General features: G+C 33.3%; 1 protein-coding gene and 1 non-coding gene across 9 annotated transcripts in view; one reads left to right on the forward strand and one right to left on the reverse strand.

Annotated features, from left to right (window-relative positions):
- The window catches only part of FBXW7 (F-box and WD repeat domain containing 7), a 225,305-nt gene that overhangs the window by 162,220 nt on the left and 41,571 nt on the right, over positions 1 to 21,514 (forward strand). The window contains exon 1 of one of the 8 annotated variants that reach the window (XM_007084181.3): positions 867 to 1,787. The exons of the other annotated variants lie outside the window; for them this stretch is intronic. Coding sequence (XP_007084243.1) covers positions 1,641 to 1,787 — 147 coding nt within the window. The 5' untranslated portion in view covers positions 867 to 1,640. Of the gene's footprint in view, positions 1 to 866; positions 1,788 to 21,514 lie in introns of those variants that run through there. 8 annotated transcript variants of the gene reach the window in all.
- On the reverse strand, positions 11,927 to 12,033 carry LOC122238184. The gene has a single exon (XR_006217146.1). It is a non-coding gene; the product is annotated as a U6 spliceosomal RNA (small nuclear RNA).

Here is a 21,514-nt window from a genome sequence, read left to right on the forward strand (position 1 = left end):
TGTGTATTTTCTTTGGAGAAATTTGGTTGTTTACTTTTGTGTAATTAAAAATGTCACCTCTGATAATGATTTTGCATTTTTAACTGCATTTGAAATTGTGGTATGAAAGGAAAATGTAGTTTAATAAAATAGCTTCTTGGTGGGGCTAGGAGTATTTCTAGTGTATGGATTGGCTTCCTAGTAGCCCACTTTATATTTAGAAAGACAGATCTCTCCAATGTAAAAAAAGAAATCACTTATTTCTGACATTCTCCTTTCTAATTCTTTCCATATCACATTCTAAGTTCCCTTTATAGAGATCAATAAAAGCTATTGGAAGGAGAGATAAGTGAGATCACTGGCTTTTGGAAAGGACAGTGGAATGGACGGAGAAAACAAACTAGTTAACCGAGCGTTGTGAACATAGTTCGTGTCGATTACCTACCATCTATTAATTCTCACGCTCAGTTTTTTTTTTCTTATCTTCGTTAACAGTCTAGTTCATGGGTTTGAATATAAAGCGTAGTAACACTACGCTTTATAACTAAGTAACACTGGCATAAGTGGTTAATTTAGGGAAATGTTTGAGGTAATGCTGGAAAGATTAGTTTGGGACCACTTTGAGGAGAGTCTTCGTCTCCAAATTGAGGAACCATTGAAAGTTTCTGAGGTTTGGATTGTACACCACATTCTCTCTCTGTGTTTTAGGAAGATTTATCTGACCATGGCATGTTGGAGAAATTAGGCACTAGCGATTTGCGATGAATGGCTTAGTTACTATTTACTATAATAATTTCCCATCACAGGCTACATTTGTAAGTACTTGCTTATATATATATATATATATATATATATATATATATATATATATCTTTAATCACATGACATATACTTTCAAGTGGAATCACTGAGTTTTTCAGAATTACAGCAATTGAACTGACATTTGCAAACAACTACAATGTCTACTGATAAGATTAATGTGAAGTGCATATTAATAGCTTTAGGGAGCTAGAGTGAATTTAATGTTTTAGTATGAGATAAAGAATGGTATGTATGGAAAAGAGAGCATGCTTAAGATGAATGCTTGAGAATATAGTGCTCATTCTGAATATATCTAAGAACAAATGTGTGCATGCATACTGTCCTTAAATGTGAAGCACATTTGAAAAACATTCCTAAGATATTAATGCTGATATTTGGGTAAGGAAGACTCAAGATATTTGAGAGAAAATACAGTATTTATTTTTTGGAGTTTCGTAAGGAAAACTTTACTTTCACTTTCTAGGGAATACCTGAGTTAGTAGTTGCAGAAGTTTGAAAAGGGACCCTACAGCATTGCCCTGCTTTGGTTGTATTCCCATTACTGACTTTGTATGGGAGGTTCACCAGCTGTTTGACTGGCAGGAGCAGGAGCTTTCACTTCAGTAGTTTATAATTCCTGGCTATTCTAGGATAGTTTGCACTTCACCAAGCCTCAGACAGGTCAGGACATTTGGTAGGAGAAGGTTGAAAGACAAAAGCTGCAGGCCTTGGGTTCTCAGCCTTTTTGTTTTGTTTTGTTTTTTAATTAGAAAATTATATTTTAATTTGGTGGCTAGAATTTTTAGTAATGTGCCTGTATTACATGTAGAAAGTATTCATCAACTGAGAGGAGTTTTAAAATGTCAAAACCAGGAAAAGCTACTTTAAACCATGGCTTGGTTCCTGTTGATCTTAAAAGTGCAAAAGAGCCTCTACCACATCAAACTGTGATGAAGATATTTAGCATTAGCATCATTGCCCAAGGCCTCCCCTTTTGTCGAAGACGGGTAAGTCTTACATTTAAAAAATAGGAATATTTATTTAAATGAAGTTCTTCTGTCTTCTTTAGTGAAGAAATGCTCCAAATTTCAATTGATATTTATAAATTATCAGCGCATTATATAGCTAGATAAAACTTATGTAAGTGGTAATTATAATAGAACGAGAGCCTAGAGGGCAAGGTTACCCAATCCACCTTTTTTTTTCTCTCTCATTTGTTTTTCATGATATTAGAATCCTTTAAATTTATTTAAAATTGGCAAATGTGAAAAGCGTGTCTTAAGTATGTTGGCAAATACTAAAACCCCAAATTTGTAGTTTTTATTTTGTGAGAAAAGCAAAAAGCTGGTGGTATTCTTCTTATACATGGGAATTACAGCATTTAGCTCTTTTAAAGAGTATTCCAAGTTCCCTAGATTTATCTGACCCTTAGAACTGTATGATTTTAAATTGCCATTTCTTTAATTCAAACTTAATGTAATAGGGACATTACTTTTTGCTGTTATATCAAATAAAAATAGCATGCAATTGTGTGGCAGTTACGATACAGTTTATATATAGACAATCCTGAACTAACAAACATTTTGTAGAACTTGTGCTAACATATAATCAGGTTATGATCTATTGGATGTTTTTTAGGATGACATTCTGCTATCCCTTGCCAAGTTCTGACCCTGTTAATGTTAGCAGTTTTGTGTTTTCTGAGTTACTTGGTATTGCTGGTTTGCATTATTAACTAGAGTGATATATTTTTAGATCTAAAATATGTTTATGATCCTGAACCCAATAAACCAAAACAACAACAAAAACAACCCAAGATTAAATGGGTGATTGCATGTAACAGTGCTATGAATGTTTTAGTTTCCTTTTTTACCTCTTTTTCTTTTTAAACTAATGGGGAGATATTCTATTGAACAAGTAGATTAACACAGAACACCTGAAAAGTATTTTTCCTCCTGAGTAAAAAGAATCTTTTATTTGCTGGGACTTAAATAACCTTTGTAAGAACATGTTTTCTAATTATCTTAGCTCCTTTTGAGGAGTATCCTCTTCTACTCCAAACAAGTGGTAGCCATGTTGAAAAACATCTTGATTGAGGTTTAAATGTAATACAGTTTAAACATTGAAAATAGAATACAGATATCTCCACCACCCTCTTATTTTCTTCTTTACTATGTTGTTGGAAAGTGTTTGTCTTCGTTCACTTTGTCACTTTTATAACTTCTGAATGAGGTCACTGTTCTGATTTAAGCATTTACACAGAGGCCTCGAATAGCTTCAAAGTCATTAATAAACTAATTTATTATTTTTATACTTCTATAAAAAAATACCAATACAAGTAAAATTTTAAACCGAAGAAAAGAAATGGTGTTTTAAATCAAAAGGTTAAGATATTAACAATCAAGATGATTTTGTTCTTTGTTGCTGTTTTTAATAAACTTAGGTACAATATATGGTAGATTACTTCATTATGTCACAGTGTATATTTTTGCCTTTATCTTCTAACATGTACATGAAATTTAAAAGGCTCAGCAACAGATTCTGTAAGAAAAATTAATAGAGAACATCAAGGCTTTCCCTGAGGTCTTCCTAGGGTCACTATGCAGCTTGACTTTTCTGGGTTACTATGTTATGTTAATGTATAGCCTTGCATTTGTAATAGCAGAAGAGAACTAAATTCGAAAAATAAAATTCACACAAGAACATTTTTTGGAATAGTTAAAAAACACATTCAGTTTTAGACAGCCTGCCTGCCAGTAACTTAAAATTGCATAACTCATTGAATCTGACTACTAGAAATATTAGAGGGATAGCGTAATTATATCCCCCTCCCCTCCCTGGAATTCTGTGCCTGGTTAATTTAGATAGCTTTTAATTGATTTGAATGCTCTTTGCTATTTAATTTACTAATTTTCCCTTGGTAAATTGATGATAAACATTTAAAAAATGTATTTTTCTTTATCAAAGATGTAAGGAAGTCTTGGTATGATATGTAATGAATCGTATTTTGTGTGTAACATCTAGTATATCTCATACTGGGTACATTTTATTTTCAAGCAGATTGTTCTCTACTGACAACAAAGTACACAAAGCAGATAGATTTCTGTATTCTGTAGGCCATTTTTTTTTCTTCCGAGTAGTGAGCTATTGTGCACTACAGTGACCTCTTATAAGACTTTAGCAATCTTGACCTAGTAAAATTTGAAAAACATGGTATTGTCCTTCCATCCCTCATAGATGTTGATCCACTTAATGTTTGCACAACAAAATACTTTGAAAATTGTGAAAAATCCTTTAACATAGTTGCTGTAACTTAAACTTCAATTTGTATCTCTTGAAAGGTTTTCAGAAAATTTATTTACCTCATATTAAGTGTAAAATTGGTATTGGTAGTCTAACTTATTATATAAATTATTCTAGTCTCTCATTAGAGGCAGTTTGGACTTAATAGAACAATAAAGAAATAACAGTCAAGTTATTAACCAGTTACTGTAAATAAAAATATTTTTAGTATTAAGGTCCTCATACTTATTATGAGGAATACTTGTTAAAATTCTTGTTAAAAATGTAGATTCCTGGGTTCCCCTCTTTTGGATAGTCTTATGTAAGAGATCTGGATTAAAGCTCAGGAATCTATCTGTATTTTTCAAAGTCTTATAGGTAATCCAGACAGGAAAATTTGAGAGGACTAGTTAGTATATAACTTTATTCTAAAAGAACTGATTGTCCTTTAGAGGAAATTTTACAGGAAAAGCTTACTTAATCTATAAAATAACTGAAATTTTTGAATTTTCTTTGAAATTGGAATGCCTAATTATGATACTACTGCATTTCTTAAATCCTGAGGTACATTATTTTTTTTTTGCATTTTAAACATATATAAGAAATATTTAAAATGCAAAAAAAATGTACCTCAAGATACATCTTGATGGAATTTTATAGCTTATTTGGCAGCATTTTTTTTTTTCCTTTTTAGTGATTAGAGAAATAATATCTTTACAACTAAAAGAGGAGGAAAATGTACTTCAGTGCTTAAATCTCATTTCTTAACTCATTTTGTTTGGAGACTTTTAAGCATTTAGAATATTCTTGTAAATTACTCTTCATTGTTATTGTTTTGGTAGAAATTTCCAAATGACATGCCGTTGTTGGTTTATACAGGGCTTTTAAAGATACCTGACTATGCTGGTTTATAGACAAAATACTGTGTTTAGAATGCCTGTATTTTCCTGGGTTTGAACTGTGTACTGATTGTGTAGCATAAGTATTGGCAACACCGCTAGGAGAGTGGTATAGGACTGCTGGTGGGAGTGGTGGGAAGGGAGGTAGGGTTGATATGGGACAAGGACTCGTTGTCCCGAAACCCAAGAGCTCAAGCAATAATGAAATGTACGACTGGGATTTCTGATAATTGAAAACAATTTTGTGGGAAGTATATTCCATATCAAGTTTTGTTCAAAATACCACATTTAAAACAATTTTTTTTTAAAATGCAAATAGAAATAAAATTAGAATATTTGTGTCATTTGAGAAAACGTTAATATCACTCCTGCATGTTGTTATCATTGTGGGTTAGTTTAATTTAGGGGTCCACAAGCTCTTTCTGCAAAGGACCAGTAAATATTTTGGGCTTTGTGGACCTTATGGTCACTGTTGGAACTATTCATCTCTGCCATTGTAGCATGAAAGCAGCTTTAGGCAATACTTAAATGAATGGGTAAATGGACAGGACTGTGTTTCAATGAAACTTTGCTTATAAAACAGTGAAGATAGATTTTTATGATTATGATAATACTGCAGTAAATCTTGTACATACATTTTTTTGCTTGTTTATGAGTTTCCGCTCATGGTAAATTTTTAGAATGAGATTGTTAGTTCAAGCCATAAATCTTACATTTCCTTTAAAACCATCATCTTTTTTTTTTTCTAATTCTTTTGTAGTTATGTAGAAAAAAATATTTGTGTGGCTAATTGCTACAATTTTAGGATACTGCTTATTATTTCTCTTCTTAATATACAGCGTTAAGTATAATAAAGCTATTAATTAATATATAACCTACTAAATACATCCATAATTTTTTCTACTGTTGTTGATTTAGACAGTGACCTGCTTTGAACTTTTTTGTACATAAATCTTTAACATCTCTATACACAGATTTCTAGAAGTAGGATTATTGATTGGGTCAAGGAGTATGAACCTTTTTAGATTCTTAAAAAATACTGTTAAATTGCTCTCCAGAAAGTTGTACCAATTAAAAACCAGCACGAGGGATTTCTAATGTTGCTTAAGAGAAAGAAATCATATTCTTTCTTTTTTAAAATTTGAGAGAGAGAGAAGAGTGGGGGAGGGCGAGAGAGAGAAGGAGAGAGAAGGAGAAAGAGAGATTCCCAGGCAAGTTCCTCAGCATGGAGCCCGATGTGGGGCTCAGTCTCAAGAACTGTGAGATCATGCGCTGAAATCAAGAGTCAGAAGCTTAATGGACTGAGCCACCCAGGTGCTCCTTAAGAAATCATATTCTAAGTAGATTTATTCCTACATGGCAAAGTTTTGTGGATTTTACTTAGCTAATACTAGATTATTTTATTTCCAATTTTAGTATTCTAGGTTTTTTATCAAAGGAATCTTTTTCATTTTGAGAAAATAATGAGATATGTTTATATATAATAGCTTCAGGAGGAAAATATGTAAATAGACCAAGAAATCATTTGTTGCTCATGTAATTTTATTTTTTATTCTTTTTGGAAAATATTTGCTGTAGACCTGTCACCTATTATTTTCAACTATAATTTTCTTCTTCTCCTCCCATTGTTTTAAAACTACAATCTGTGTTTTTATCTAAATGGATGATCTGCATATGTAGTTTTATGATTTATCACTGATTTAACACATTATCTTTACCGCAAGCCTTGTGGTTATCTCAGTTTTTGCACCACCTTAATTTACCATTTTATATTTCTGAATTATAGTGTGATATTTGCACAGTATAAGTGACAGCCTCTCTCAAAGTGTACTGCTATTAATAATATGTATGACAAGAGTACTTCTCATACTAACAAGAGCAGCTGCCAGAAATAGTTGCCTATTTCTTATAGCACTACTACTTACTTTTACATTTCTGACATAGCTTTGCCTTTAGCCCCAATCCAGGTTTACTTTTTTTTTTTTTTTTTTTTTTTTAAATCTAGTCTAGCCATGATTAATTCTCATTGAAAGTAGCTGTAGCAAGTCTGGTCTTTTAAAATGTCTTGATGCCTGAAAGACATTTCATGAAACTCAATATCTGTTTCATGGAACTCTTAGGCAATTAGAAATGGATGGATGTTTACCTAACATACAGAAATATGAAACCTTTAAAAAGCCAGCATCCTCCACTTCTCTCCCAGATTGGTCTATTCAGGTGTCCACCAACTATATTTGTGCTTCTGTCTTTCTAGATCCTTTATATGACCTCACAGTCTAGCTTCCCTGTCTGGTTGGAACCTTTCTCCTGGCATTGATTGCATCTACCTTTGTCCTCATACACCAGTGGAACATATTGTAATTGTTGCCATTACCTTTGGCCCTTAGGCATATATGTACTGCCCAGTGATGTTATTTGATACCTTCATATAGTTATCTTGTCTCCTCAATTAGGCTATAAACTCTTCGAGTTCAGAAATTATCTTTAATGTCTGTCTTTTTATGCTCCTAGTGATACGCAGAAGAAAGTTAGTACAAATATTCCTATGACTAATTCGTTGAAGTGTGTGTTAAACTTGGAAGATTCTGAAGGAGTTTTTGTACTGTTAAGAATATGACATGTTTTTGTTTACTAAATGTTTTTAAATGACTTTGCAGCTGTGATTTTGAATATTTCATTTTCTAAATTTAAATAAACTCAGATACAGTTTGACACTTAATTTTAAAAGTAATTACTACTTACCAATTTTGAAAACGAAGGAGAAACAAACATAGGGTAAAGTCATTTAAATGGCTACTTTCAAGAGTCTACAGTAGCCCAAAAATGTCAGAAAATGCTGAAATAAAGAAAAAATATTACAGTACTTTTGGACAAGAGGAAGAACAGGGTGGTGATATGAGCAAGTCTGGAGAGATATTTTAATAGGGTACCTTATTATTATTATTTTTTGAGTAAACTAGTAAAATGTTACTTCCTAGGGTTATTTTCCTTACACATATATTCCATTGGAAGTGGGGAAGAATTGACATTTTCAAATGATCTGATAGTCTTTATTATCACTATTTTATCAATAAAGGAATTAGTTACCACGTATCAGACCATTCTATTTTAGATCATGTCAGACTTTTTCTTCTTAGGAATGTTTCATGTGTCATGCATAAACATAAATAAACAGAATATAAATTAGAAATTTTCTTGTGGTCTTATTCTATGTACTGTGCAAGGTACTGGCTATAAATAAAAAGGTGATGATTCTTCATCCCCGGTACCTGTGGATGGATATACAAAGGTGAAAAATCACAATCCTTTAAGCATCTTAGATAGTCAAGTGGTAAAAACCATAAACAAATCTTTATTGTCTAAAAAGATAATTGCTTAAATGGACCCATGTACAAAATACTGTGGGAGCACGAGAGGGTCACCGAAGTCTCAAAGCACATGGCTCAAGAAAGGCTTCACAGTAACTTTGAATCAAAACATGAAGGATGTTTGCTAAGCAGATGATCAGAGAAGTGATGGACAGAAGGAACCTATATTATTGCTTGGGCTCACATCTTGGTGTTTCACATTATTTATACTTCTGCAAATTCACTTACCCCTTGACATGACATTTATTAGTATTAATATCAGCCAAAAATATGTATGAAATACTTAGAACAGGGTTGGAAATTTTTCTAGAACCCGTGGATATAGCAGTGAACTAGATGGACAGGGACCATGCCCTCATGGTGCTTAGATTCTACTTTAGGGAAACAGAGAAGTAGTTGTTAATGCCAATGTTTCGATGACAGTAAAATCAGGTAATAGTATATAGTCTAAGTTGGGATGCAGAGGAGGCACTATACTTTCCATATAGGAACTCATATAATCCTTAAAATAGGAACTCATATAATCCTTAAAATAACCTTGTGAAAGAGGTGGTGTATTATAGGATCCCTGTTTTACAGATGAGGAATCTGAGGAGGCACAGGAAAGTTAAATAACTTGCCCTTGAGGTAATAAGCAACGGAGCTGAGATCCTAACTCAGGCATCTGGCTGTCATATCACAAACACTATGGTATACTGACCATTGTAAGGTTTGTTGAGTGAACAGATCCATCCTTAGTTGCCAAATGTTTTAAGGGTTAACTTTTGCTATGTAATGCTGGGTTTTTAAATATGTAATTCTTAGCTCTGTTCCCACAATTTATGATGGCTTCAGTATCTAACTCTGATAACATTGCTTTCTAGATGGTTTTTGTCATCAAGTGATGTCTTGGTATTAGGCTGTGTCTCAGTTGTCAAATATGAATGTAAAACAAATTATAATGTGTTTTAGAGGTCTACAACTACATTGTAGAAATAACTGCCATGAATTTCTCTCCCTTTTGTTGATAGATAACAATCTGTTTAAGTAGTTCAGTAATTTAACATCACAGGGCAAGGCTATTAAATTTAGTATGGGAGACAGATGAAAAATATGCTAAAAAATAAACTTGGTACTAAGTTCTGGTAATGTAAACATATATGAAATAAATCTACTGTCCCTTGTCTGCAGACCAGAAATCCAGCAAGTCCTGAGAACTAAGAACTTTTTTAAAGTTAACCAACTCTAACTGTAACTGACGTAAGACCCTTTTATTATTTATCTGAATGGTCCTATACTTTGTTGCAAAAATATTAATGTATAAAGTACTGGAAGTGTTCAGTAATACATATGCACTGTATTACTTTTCTAAACTCCAAAAAGTTCTGAAGTCAGCAATACAGCTTTCTGCAAAATTGTGGGACTCCACAGACCTTTGAGTTTTACAGCTGTCACCCACCTACAAAAAACGGAATACACTTTGAAATGTCAAAGTAGTCAAAGCCTTGTCTTAAGTCTCTGGGCACATGCACATTTAAGTACTGTAAAACATACCTTATATAAATGGATATCTAATTTTACTAACCTAGTTATAGGCAGCTCCATATAATATATAATGATAATTCAGAGCTTATATATTATTTTTCTTTAGGGATTAAATGCAACTCCTGTTAGCCAACTTATACATTAAATGAGGAATGAGAACCTCTACCACTGTTTTACTTCTTCTAGTATTGCTACATAAAACTAATAGCACTAAATTAATTTTTATTCTGCTAATATGTATTAGGCATACTTTCTGTGTGTGTTGCTAGTGTAACAAAGATGAGTAAGGCAGAGGCCTTCCTCGAAGGAGGCTATAGATGCTGTTCTGTCCAGAGACTTATCTCATTGTCCCCACTTTATGGTCACATATCAAAATCAGAGGTTAATTAGCTTATACAACAAATAAACATCTATTAATTGCGAGGCACAATTCTAGGCACTTTAGATACATTAGCGAACAAAGCAGAAAAAGTCCTACCTTTTATAGAATTTAACGTTTCGGTGACCCTGAGAATTCTGCCTGGGTGGGGACAGCGTGTTTGGTGTGCTCCAGTATATAGTGTGTCACCAGACTCCTTTATTCAATTGTACGCTTTTCTTTTCTAAATCAACTGAGGGTAATTTGTCTTATAGTTTCTCCATTTGTTTGTATAGATACTACATACATGTGCATTCATATACAGACACAGTCTTTCTCTGACTTGATAGGATTATGTTGGTAATTTTATTGAAATGTATAATCTACTGGTTTTCAAATACTGTTAGATAGTATCTAGCACAGAATAGTATTTTGAGGTCCTGAAAGATTAAATACGATTCTATTTTCTTCCATTTTTTCATATTCTTGGAAGGAAACTTTAATATCCTATCAAGCTCACCTAGTGATTTCTTTCTGGATTGTTCCTGTGTCAGAATTAGAGTTCTTGGCCCTATCTGACTTGTGGAAAGTTGCATAAATTAATATGTGTCTCACATATAAACCAATTATATAATGATAGATATAATTTATAGGAGATGTATTTATGGTAGATATAAATGCTAGATATAAGTTAAGATTTTTTTTTTTAATATTATAGAAACTTTACCATAGAAAGTAAGAGCGGAAAGGACTACCATTTATGGTGAAGCCAATGACATTCTAAATGTTAAAAGTTACAGTTCAGTTATTTTCATGATGCCGCACATCTCTTTATTTGCATATATAGTGTTTTATCCCTAAATTGTGAAAAGTAAGATAGGTTTTTTTTTTTTTAAAAAGTGAATCTGATACTAGGTTTCTCTTGTGACTTTGGTAGTATCTCTATATATAAATGTTTATATATTTATAAACTTTATTGACAGTTAGGGCTAGAGGAAGAACAATTAACAATAAGTATTTCTCAAACATTAATACATTAATACTGACTCCAAAAACACAGAGCTAGTTATTTGTTTCTGATTATTTTATATTTTCATGTATCTTATATTTGAGAGAAAAAATACAATTTTGGGTGAAATTCTCTTAATTTTTTTCTCCTTGCTAGTATTGAAAATGTAAATCAAAACTTGTAGGTTATTCCTATATTTAATTACATTTTTATATGTGGGTGATTACGTATAGTTCACTTGGGCACAATTTAAGCTTAAACAGCTTTTCAGTTTTCCAGAAAAATCTCTGCATTATCACTTTGGATTTTAAAATGTCCTTGTTACTACTAGTTTGAACATGTAGGGGCAGTATAGTACTGTTTTTGTAAATCTTGTGTGAATTTGTGGGATTTTTGAATTGGTTAAGTGGTGTTAAAAGTTCGTTCTTCTTTGAGAAAATGCAGTTGTATGTCTTATTTTTTAAGGGATGATTGGGAGTATTTTATTAAGTTGGAACTATCCTTTCAATTCAGGTTCTGATGCATAGTATACAAATCTTTTATGTTAGGGAAGCTCATGGCCTTGTTATATTTGAAGTCAAGGAATATGTTAAGCTAACAGGAAAAGTACATTTTTATAGTTATACAATGAAATGAAGACAGGTAAAGTGGATTTACAAAAATATGCAAAAATAGTAAAATCAGTGCAATTTTGCTCTTTTGTTTTTTTAAATATGGAAGCTTCAGGAATTTGTGTGTCATCCTTGTGCAGGGGCCGTGCTAATCTTCTCTGTGTCGTCCCAATTTTAGTGTGTGTGCTGCTGAAGTGAGCACCAAAATGAGTGCAATTTTGCTCGTATTCATCCTGTACCAGCCTTTTCAGACATGAGTGTTTAACTATGAGAATCTTTTAAATAAAGTCTTAATTTTTGAATCTAACAAGTGAACACAATTTAGGTTACTAAACAGTCTTATTTTAAGTTTCTTTAAGAAGTATTTTTTTTTCAGTATCAAAACAATTCGGGTTATTACAAAATTGATAGTTTTTTTCCCACTTAAATTGATTTACACTTAAAAACAACTGACCACTTTTCTATTTATTCATTCAATAATTGCTATGAGTCAAGGACTGCTTTAGGCGTTTGGAGTACAACAGTGAATGAAACAGACTCAAATCCTCATCCTTGTGGAGTTTATATCAGAATAGCTGAGTGCTTAACAGCATAGATGATGGAGTCAGTTAGACTTGGGATTGCATTCTTAGTTTCACCACTTACTAAGCCTCATCTGTAAAATGGAGATAGTAGAAGTACTTACTTTCATAGGGTTGTTGTAAGAATAAAATGAAATGACCTATAGAAAGTATGGTTATGTAATAAGAACTTAATAACTATTACGAAGTCCGCATAAGGCTTTTTCAGTGTATTGGTAAAAGTTATAATTAAATCTCCTTATATGATAGTACTTAATTTCTTTTACTTACAGTTAGTGTTTTGAATATTTTTTCATTTTTAGTTTGTTCAAACTGTGAAAGAAAATGCTTAGCACCAATTTTAAATGGTCATTTTCTTAAATAATTTCCTGAATGACTGTTAATCTCTAAATGGAAAGCTACTGCATGTGAAAAATTAATGTGATTTGTTCTACTTACATTATGTAGATTCATTCACTGTGACTATCATCTATGTAAAAATTAACCCCATTATGTCTTCCTAAATTAAGGTAACCTGTGCTATCTTAGTATTTTGTTTGGAGTTTCTCAGATGTTTAGAATAAATGTGTTGGCTTCAATACCATTAAATTAAAACAATTTAAATCGCTGTATAAGAATTAAAAAGAGTGTATTGATTCACATATTATGTTAGCTGCTAAAATGTCTAGTAAATAGTTCCCATTATGATTTTAAGCTCTGACTCCATTTCTTTCCCTAGAGGCCTCAAAATAAGTTAATTAAGAAATGGAACATACTTGCTAACATATTTGAAAACGAGCTTATCAAAATGGCCCCTGGTATATCGTTACTGTATAAGAATTGAGACTGAAAACATTTAAGGACTTGATTCGCAGGTCTTAACAAAAGTTCTTAGAGATTTAGATCTGTCTTTGGTACCCTGTGCTGCTCTTGGTTCTCTTTATTTTTTAATTGCGTGGAAACCCCATATTTAACACATATACATACATGCGTGCGGATGTGGCACACGCACACACACCTACAAGCACTCCCAGGCCCCCCATACACGCAAATGAAATTCTCACCCACCCCACCTCTGTTGAGTAGCTTATCTGCTGTGTTCATGCTGCAACTGCTTCATTGAGGGGAAGTGTTGTTCCGCTGTTTTCATATTAGCTTTGTTATCATGCGGTATTTTCAGCTGCTCATACTCATTACCATACAGCTGGTGTGTAGAGAAGACAAGGAAGCAAGCAGAAGTTGTACTGTCTACAAGAATAAGAAGCTCTCTTGCAGATGGGGTGCTGGCAGATGGGGCATGTGTTTGAACAGGTTTTACTAATAACAGAGTGCATTAAAAATCATTCTGAGAAAGTCCTAAGGTCAGTGCCATGAATTCAGAGCTTGAGAGGTTGTTCAGCTTTTTGTAGACCTTTTTAGAATATTAATTAACTCTCATACAAAAAAGTAATAAATGGCTAACCACAACATCACCCAAAATATTTTTTATCAGTTTTTCCTTTTTCATTTTAGTATATTTTCTCTTTAATGTAATTTACAAAGCATTGATACTATTCGCTAGTGTTTCTCATTATCTTGCACTGTATTTTGTAGTCTTCAATATATTTACTTAAAATTCCCAGACCATGGTTATATACAAAAGTATATATACTTTGAACAATGTAATAACATTCTTCAGTTTTAATATATACATGTTAAAATATTTCTTAGAAGATGAAAACCAAAGAGGATTTAGAAATGCATATATATAGTGTTGACTCCAGTGAGGTTTAAGATGAATTATGTTCTATCTCCAAAGTTAGATGTGAATGGTATGCCCCAAAATGTATCTTTTGTTAAAATTATCATGAAATTATTATGAAAATGCTTTTCATATTCACAAAACCAAATGAAGTAGCAATGAAATAACTATCAGGAACTTTTTTTTTTTTTTTTAAAGTATTTCAGTGGGATCTTAGTCCTTTTGGCCCTTTTCATTAAGTGTAGTGTTTCTTGCTAGATCCTTTCTCAATAGGAGGTCATGATAAAAAGCAACTAAAGCAAAATAAAGATAGGTGGTTATGTGTAAAATGCATAATATTCAATTTAATTTTAATGGAAATGTCACTTAGCTTGCTATTTTGTTCATAGAGATTAAAATATATATTGCCAAAGGTTGTTTTGTCTTTTTTTTTAAAGCAAATATTACTTAAAATGGTTTTGGTAACTCTCAAAAACTTTCCATGCTTCAGATTTCTTGTCAGTAAAATGGAGATTCAAAAATGATATATCTTGGGTTAATACCAATGAATAAATAAAATACTGAGATCTGTGGGATATAGTGTACATTAAGTGTTGTTAAAACTGTGTATATTCCTTTTAATAGTAAAAGTTTATATTCTGTTGGGCATTTTTAAAGGTACAGGAAGTTCTAAACCAGGTTGGTTTTTTTAACAAAGATAATTGCATTTTTGTTGTATATCAAACTGTATATTTTCTTTCAGTTTAGTTTATGCTTGAGTTGTGTAACTGATAAATATCTAGAAAATTGTATTACTTTTCCCTGAGGGGGGAATATACATATATAAATATATAAGATGATATAGATAAAACTATATATAACACATACTATATAAATAATATATAAAATATGTTACCTACATCACCTTCCCTTGTATTTAAAATTATATGAGCTTTTCAAATTATGCTGAAAATTAACTTTTACGGTTATTTTTTCTGTAGTTTTGTGTCATTATTGACTAAAGTATGTGTTACATTGCTCATTATCTCATTCAAATATTATTTTTTTGATACCCTGTTAAGTGCAGGATACACTCACCCTATGTGAGGAGTTGATGTAAAAGAAAATAGAAGTGGTCACTGCTTTCATGGAACTTACAGTTTAATAAGGGACATGACATGATTAATGTGCCTACAGTGTGACAAGGCGTTGGGTCAAGCACTGTGGTTAACAGCTTTAGAATGGGGAGGAGGTGGCTCAGAGAAGGACTATACACAGATGATTCCCATGTTTTCATCTCCAATCTAGACCTTTGTTCTGAGCTCCAGAGCTAGTTGGAGCATGATATCCTCACCTGGATGTCTCAAAGACACCTCAAATCAAATATGACCAAATATGGAATTCGTGATCCTCCCTACCCCAGGAAAAGCAAACAAACACTCTTGTCTAGTATCCTCTCTCATGTCCCATCCAGTGGGAAACCTAAGAACCTAAGAACCATAAGAAGCCTAAATGTCATCTTTAATAATTCCTCCTCCTTTACTTTTCATGACTAGTCAGTCTGTCATCAAATCCTATTAGTTTTATGTCCTAAATGTCTTGTAACTGTTCACTTCTACCCGTCTCTGTTGCACCTAGGTAGTCTCACCCACTGTTATCTCTTGCCTGGCCTGGTGGAATAAATTCCTCACATAGTCTCTCCACATCCACTCTCACTTCCGTTCTGTTTTTAATACTACATTTAGAATGATTTTTCAAGAGGCTTATCTGATTATTTCTTTCCCTTCACTAACATGCAGCATTAGCTTTTCATTACTCTTATGGTAAAGACCAAAATCCTTTATGAGGTCTTGCATAATCTAGCCCTTGTCTACTTCTCTTAACCTCATTTTGCACTTGCCATAGAGCCTTTATTTGTGCCTTGCAGCCATTAGGGGTGCCCTTCCCCCACCACAACACACTTTAGTCATTGCTTCTCTTCTCTGAAGAGACTGCTTCTTCTTATCTGAAGAAGACTTCTCTTCTCTGAACCTCTAGAATAGGTCAAAACCTTAACATTACACATTTTTCTAAAACTCTATAGCATTTACCATAGTTTTACTTTGGCTTTGTTTTGTTTGTCTTCCTCTCTTACTACACTGTAAACTGTAGCCATGAAGCTGAGACCATACTTAATTTAACTTATGTGTAATAGACACCCAAATAAATACTGTTGAATGAATGAATGAATGAGTGTGGGAAATCAAAATAACCATATAAATCTATATTTGTTTTAATTACGTATCCCAGGTAGAATAATAATTGGAGATAGTTGAAACAGTGTAGGATAGAATCACAGAGATAGGCATGTGTTATCAACACTGATGTTTACTCCTAGGAAGTGATAACCACACATGGATCAAACTGATACTAAAGATGGATTGTTCCTTAAAAAAAGATGTGTGTGATGAAATTAAGAAACAGGGCCAAAGTGATAAAGTGATAACTGCATTTTGAAGCATATGTTTGATACATACTCCAAAAAGTGCCCCCTCAACACTACTACGTATTAATAAGTTAGGTATTTTTAGTCTATTAAACTAAAAAATTCAAAATCAAGTAAAAGTCTTAATACCCTTTTAAGGGAACTTGAGGGAATTAAGTGTTGTGGGGTTGTGATAAGCATTTAAAACACTTTCTTTAGTGTTATGATACATAACTTTCGTCAGTTTTCTATAGTGTTCAGATCATTTGGGTAAGGGTGAAAGACTATTAGCCCTTTCAAAAGGACTTTCCAATGAGAGACTTTGGTGTATTCTGTTCTCAGCTTTTTTTCATTATTTCATGTTTTAGAGATACAAAGTATAGGACATGAGGGAGTGAGGAGGGTAGGCTATGGTTCTTGGCGGGGGAGGGGGGTTAGGAAAGGAAGCAAACCCATGTATTATTGTAAACACTGTTCATCAGATAGATTTTCTTTCACTGTGCCTACTGATGGCTGCCTACCTTCAATATAATGTCAAAGATAATGGGAGCAGTTCTTCACCAAGGGGGCATTGGCAGTGGTGTATTAATTCTTTGTCAGGCTGCTCTTGGTAAATTCCCGGAAGTAAAGTGTATCAGAGTACACAATTAGCTACCTAGTTTGTCTCTTCTTTCTCAATGTCTGCTGTGATTCTAACATAGATCTCATCTATAATCACATATTTGGATACTGAAACAGCTCGGGAAACATCCTAGAGATTTCTTAACTACCAGTACTTCTTGCTATGTATGTAGAAAACACTATTTCATTTTCTGTAAACTGGAGACCAAGATTTGCCTGTGTTCAAATCCTAGCCACCCTACTTAGTTGTCTAACCTTGGGGAGAAGTTACTTAAGCTCTCTGTGTCTGTTTCCTCATCTGTAAAATGGGATAATCATAGTACCTATTTCACAGGGTTGTTAGACAGTCTCAATGAGTTTATGTAAGTACCTAGAAGAGTGCCTGAAGTTCTCTTCTGTGTATACTTCATTTTCTTAAGAGAAATTTTTTTTTAAAGAGTTGCTTATTCAAGTTTGACTAGTTTACAGTATTTTTTGATGGTGGGCAGTTAAGGAGTATTCAAATCAGATTAAATGTAGTGTTTGTTTTTCCTTTTTCCTTAGGTTTAAAATTTTGCCATCTGTGTTTCTTGAAAATATCTCTCCCTCTTTCTAGCTCTATGCATTGTCATATAAATTGAGCAATTTCATCCATCAATTATATTGATTCGTCATTTTTTTTTATTGACTTGTCTGTTCTTCCTCCTGAATTGGGAGTTCTTCCAGGGTAGAGGTTACATCTTGCTCAGTTCTTTTTGCTTAGTGTCTGGCTTTTAGTAACCCTGGCTAAATATTTCTTGAATGCAGCAGATCTAGGACTACCAAAATAAAATGTTTGAATCACTGTTTGGTTTTCTTCTCCCATCTTGTTTCATTGTTTAGAAAATAGAGAACCATTATATGACTCAGGATTCATTTGGATGAGACTCATAATATTACAGTGGAATTTGAGGTTAGAGGCTCCCCATAAATTTTTCTCACATAATTTCCTTTTTCTGTGTTCCCTATGTAGAAAAACAAGTACAGTACATTTCACAAAGTTAAAGTCTTTGAAATAAATGAATTGGTGGAGTATAAATGACATCTTGGTCTAACAAAATCTTTTTTTTAATGTTTATTTATTTTGAGAGAGAGAGAGAGAGCGAGTGAGCAGGGGAGGGGTGGAGAGAGAGGGAGACAGAATCCCAAGCAGGCCAAAACCCATGAACCATGAGATCATGACCAGAGCCTAAATCAAGAGTTGGATGCTTAACTGACTGAGCCACCCAGGCTCCCAGTAACAAAATCTGCTTATTGCAATTGCTTAATAAAAGCTAGTTAAATAAAAATGTCTGAAAAATACCATTTAATTTTAATCTGCCCTTTACATTGTGATCATGATGATTAACCTGTCTTTATTTAACATTTCTTGAAAGTTATTCTAAGTTCTTAGTATGTTGTTTTGTCTCTTGATAGAATAACTTTTCAGGAATGTCTGAAAATGAAGAGAGGGGTGTGTGTGTGTGTGTGTGTGTGTGTGTGTGTGTGTGTGTGTGCATGTCTTTATCACAAAGGCTAACAAAATATTACAACTTTAAGAATTTTCTGTAGTTCAACATCTTTTTGCTAGCTTTGACTTCATGTAATTTGGTAGATTTAAGCTATTCCTCATAGGATTTTTTTTTTCATATTGTAAAAGTTTGAACATGTATTGACTCAGTTAAAAAGAATTTAAGATTCAATTTCTTAAAGTGTTCTCAAATCACCATGTAGCAGGTCTCAACAGACCAGCTGTATACACAGAGCAGATCTTAAATTGTAATGCACATTTGTTTAGTAGTCATTGTGCCATGATTACACACCATGAGTTCACACAACTGGAAGGAAACTCATGATACCCATCCTGCAGAAAGAACATTTTAGAATCCTGTATCAAGTGCGGCAAACTTTCAAAGTTAGTTTTTAAACATTTGGAGGCCTTGAGTATTTATAGATAAATATGTTCTTAAATATTAAAGAAATTTAATAAAGAAAGTGAACTTAAAATATATCTTTTTAATTTTTTTTTAACGTTTATTTTTGAGACAGAGAGAGAGCATGAACAGGGGAGGGTCAGAGAGAGAGGGGGACACAGAATCCAAAACAGGCTCCAGGCTCTGAGCTGTCAGCACAGAGCCTGACGCGGGGCTTGAACTCACGAATCTCAAGATCATGACCCGAGCCGAAGTTGGAAGCTTAACCAACTGAGCCACCCCGGCACCCCTAAAATATATCTTTTTAAAACAATGTTTAATGTTTATTCTAGGGAGAGAGAGAGAGACAGAGAGACAGAGATGGAGAGACAGAGACAGGGTGCAAGCAGGGGAGGGGCAGAGAGAGAGGGAGACACAGAATTCGAAGCAGGCTCCAGGCTCTGAACTGTCAGCACAGAGCCCGACGCGGGGCTCAAACCCACGAACCGTGAGGTCATGACCTAAGCCGAAGTTGTATGCTTAAATGACTGAGCCACACAGGTGCCCTATAAATAAAATATTTCTATTCTAATAGTTTTGCCAAGATGTCAAAGTGCTCCTGACTATTGACCTTACATTCACTGCAAATAAAAAAAAACTACCATAAATCGTATACCTTTTCACATTAACAGTTATTTTGAAAACATTTCCATGACAGGCAAAAATTATGTCAAACCTTACTCATGACCCATCTATTTCTAGTAATCTTTCTTTGTACTCTACTTTTATTTACTGAAACTTTAGAGTCTGTTGAAATCTCCTAAAAAGTTAGGGGATCATGTAGATGTTATGCTAGTCAGATAATTCTAGATTCTTTCAAAGCAATGAATGCAGTTTCTTAAATTATTGCTTTAAAATATAATTTGATGTTTCTGAAATGACTCTTTAGAATTCTCCTTTTTAAGTGTAGTGGGGGAATGATTACTGGGTTCTTCTCTCCTTACTTGACAGCTGCATCAAACAAATACTTAAAGAGCAGGCAAGGTACTCGAAAATAAGTAAAGAATTGATTAAAGATCACCATGATGCTAGAGCAAGAACCTGGTGTGATTTATGTTTCATATTGGCCTCGCACCAATATGGAACTAGTAAGTGTTTTTGAATAAGTGAAGTAAGTTTAAGTCCACAGACTTTGATTCATAGCTAGAGTTTTAAAAGATGAAAGTTATCCTTTCTCAGTTTAAATTCTTGTGGAAAATACGTAAGATGATTGAGATGAGAAGAGATGCTATATTTTAAAAAATACAATAAGTTTGAATCTGGACTTTATGTGTCTGCTAGCCAAATTTTATAATTGGACATAATTATCAAAATTGGGAAGCCAACCAATAAAAGATTACCGAGTTGAGAATAATGTGTATTTTAGATTAAGCAGATCTTGTGTGACAACATGCTAATGAGAGTGTACCTAATAAGTAGGGTTGCACCTGAGGCTGTACTTAGCTTTAGCTGAAGGCTTTTTCCAACTTTGAGATTCTGTGGTTATGTTCTGGCATTTTTTTTTTATGATCACAGATAAGCAGTCTTAAAAAGTGTACCATGGGTAAAATCCTTTTGTCTCTAATAACTAAAGGTAACCATATCATTTACCATTATAGACATTTGTTATAATAAGGCTGGATGCATTGTCCATCTGTAGAGATCTGAGCCCAACATCAGTGTCTTTCTCAAAAAAAGTAAATTATTAAATGTAAGGATAAAATCAGGACATAGAGAATAGAAGAGCAAGGTAATAGAGATATGATGCAGTAGATACTCCTTCATTCTTACAGAATTGAGTTATGAGATATAAAGACTTACAATAGTGCTTGGCACATGGTGTAGCCTAATAAAGTAGTATAATTCTCTTTTCCAAGTTTAGGAATCTTTTGGGATAGCTGCTGAGTTTGAGAGTAAGTGTGAGGGAAATGAAAGAGTAATTGCTGCATGAAAGAGTTGAAAAGAGTTATATCTTCTTTAATCAGTAACTGAGAATTACTTTGTAAGCAGTATTTAATTTTATATATATTTTTGAAAATATAAAAAATAATATAGGCAAAAATATATACAGAAGTTCTGTTGTATTTACTCTTATCCTGAAAATCCTGTAATGACTTCACAATTAAATCTGAACTCTTGACCATGACCTACAGGATCCTACATGATCTGGTCCTTGGTTACCTGTCTGACTTCATCGTGTACCAGTCACTTCATCTTAGCTAGACTGGCCTTATTCCTGCGGATCCCAGGCTCTACTCTATCATTTTGACTTAAAAGTTGTTTCCCGGGTGATGCCATTCAAAATTAGCCACACTTCTTTACTACCCTAGCTACCTACTTCTTTCATAGCACCCTGTTTGATTTCTCTC

The sequence above is a fragment of the Panthera tigris genome, chromosome B1 (genome assembly GCF_018350195.1).
Source record: "Panthera tigris isolate Pti1 chromosome B1, P.tigris_Pti1_mat1.1, whole genome shotgun sequence".
In the NCBI taxonomy this organism is placed as follows: Eukaryota; Metazoa; Chordata; class Mammalia; order Carnivora; family Felidae; genus Panthera; species Panthera tigris.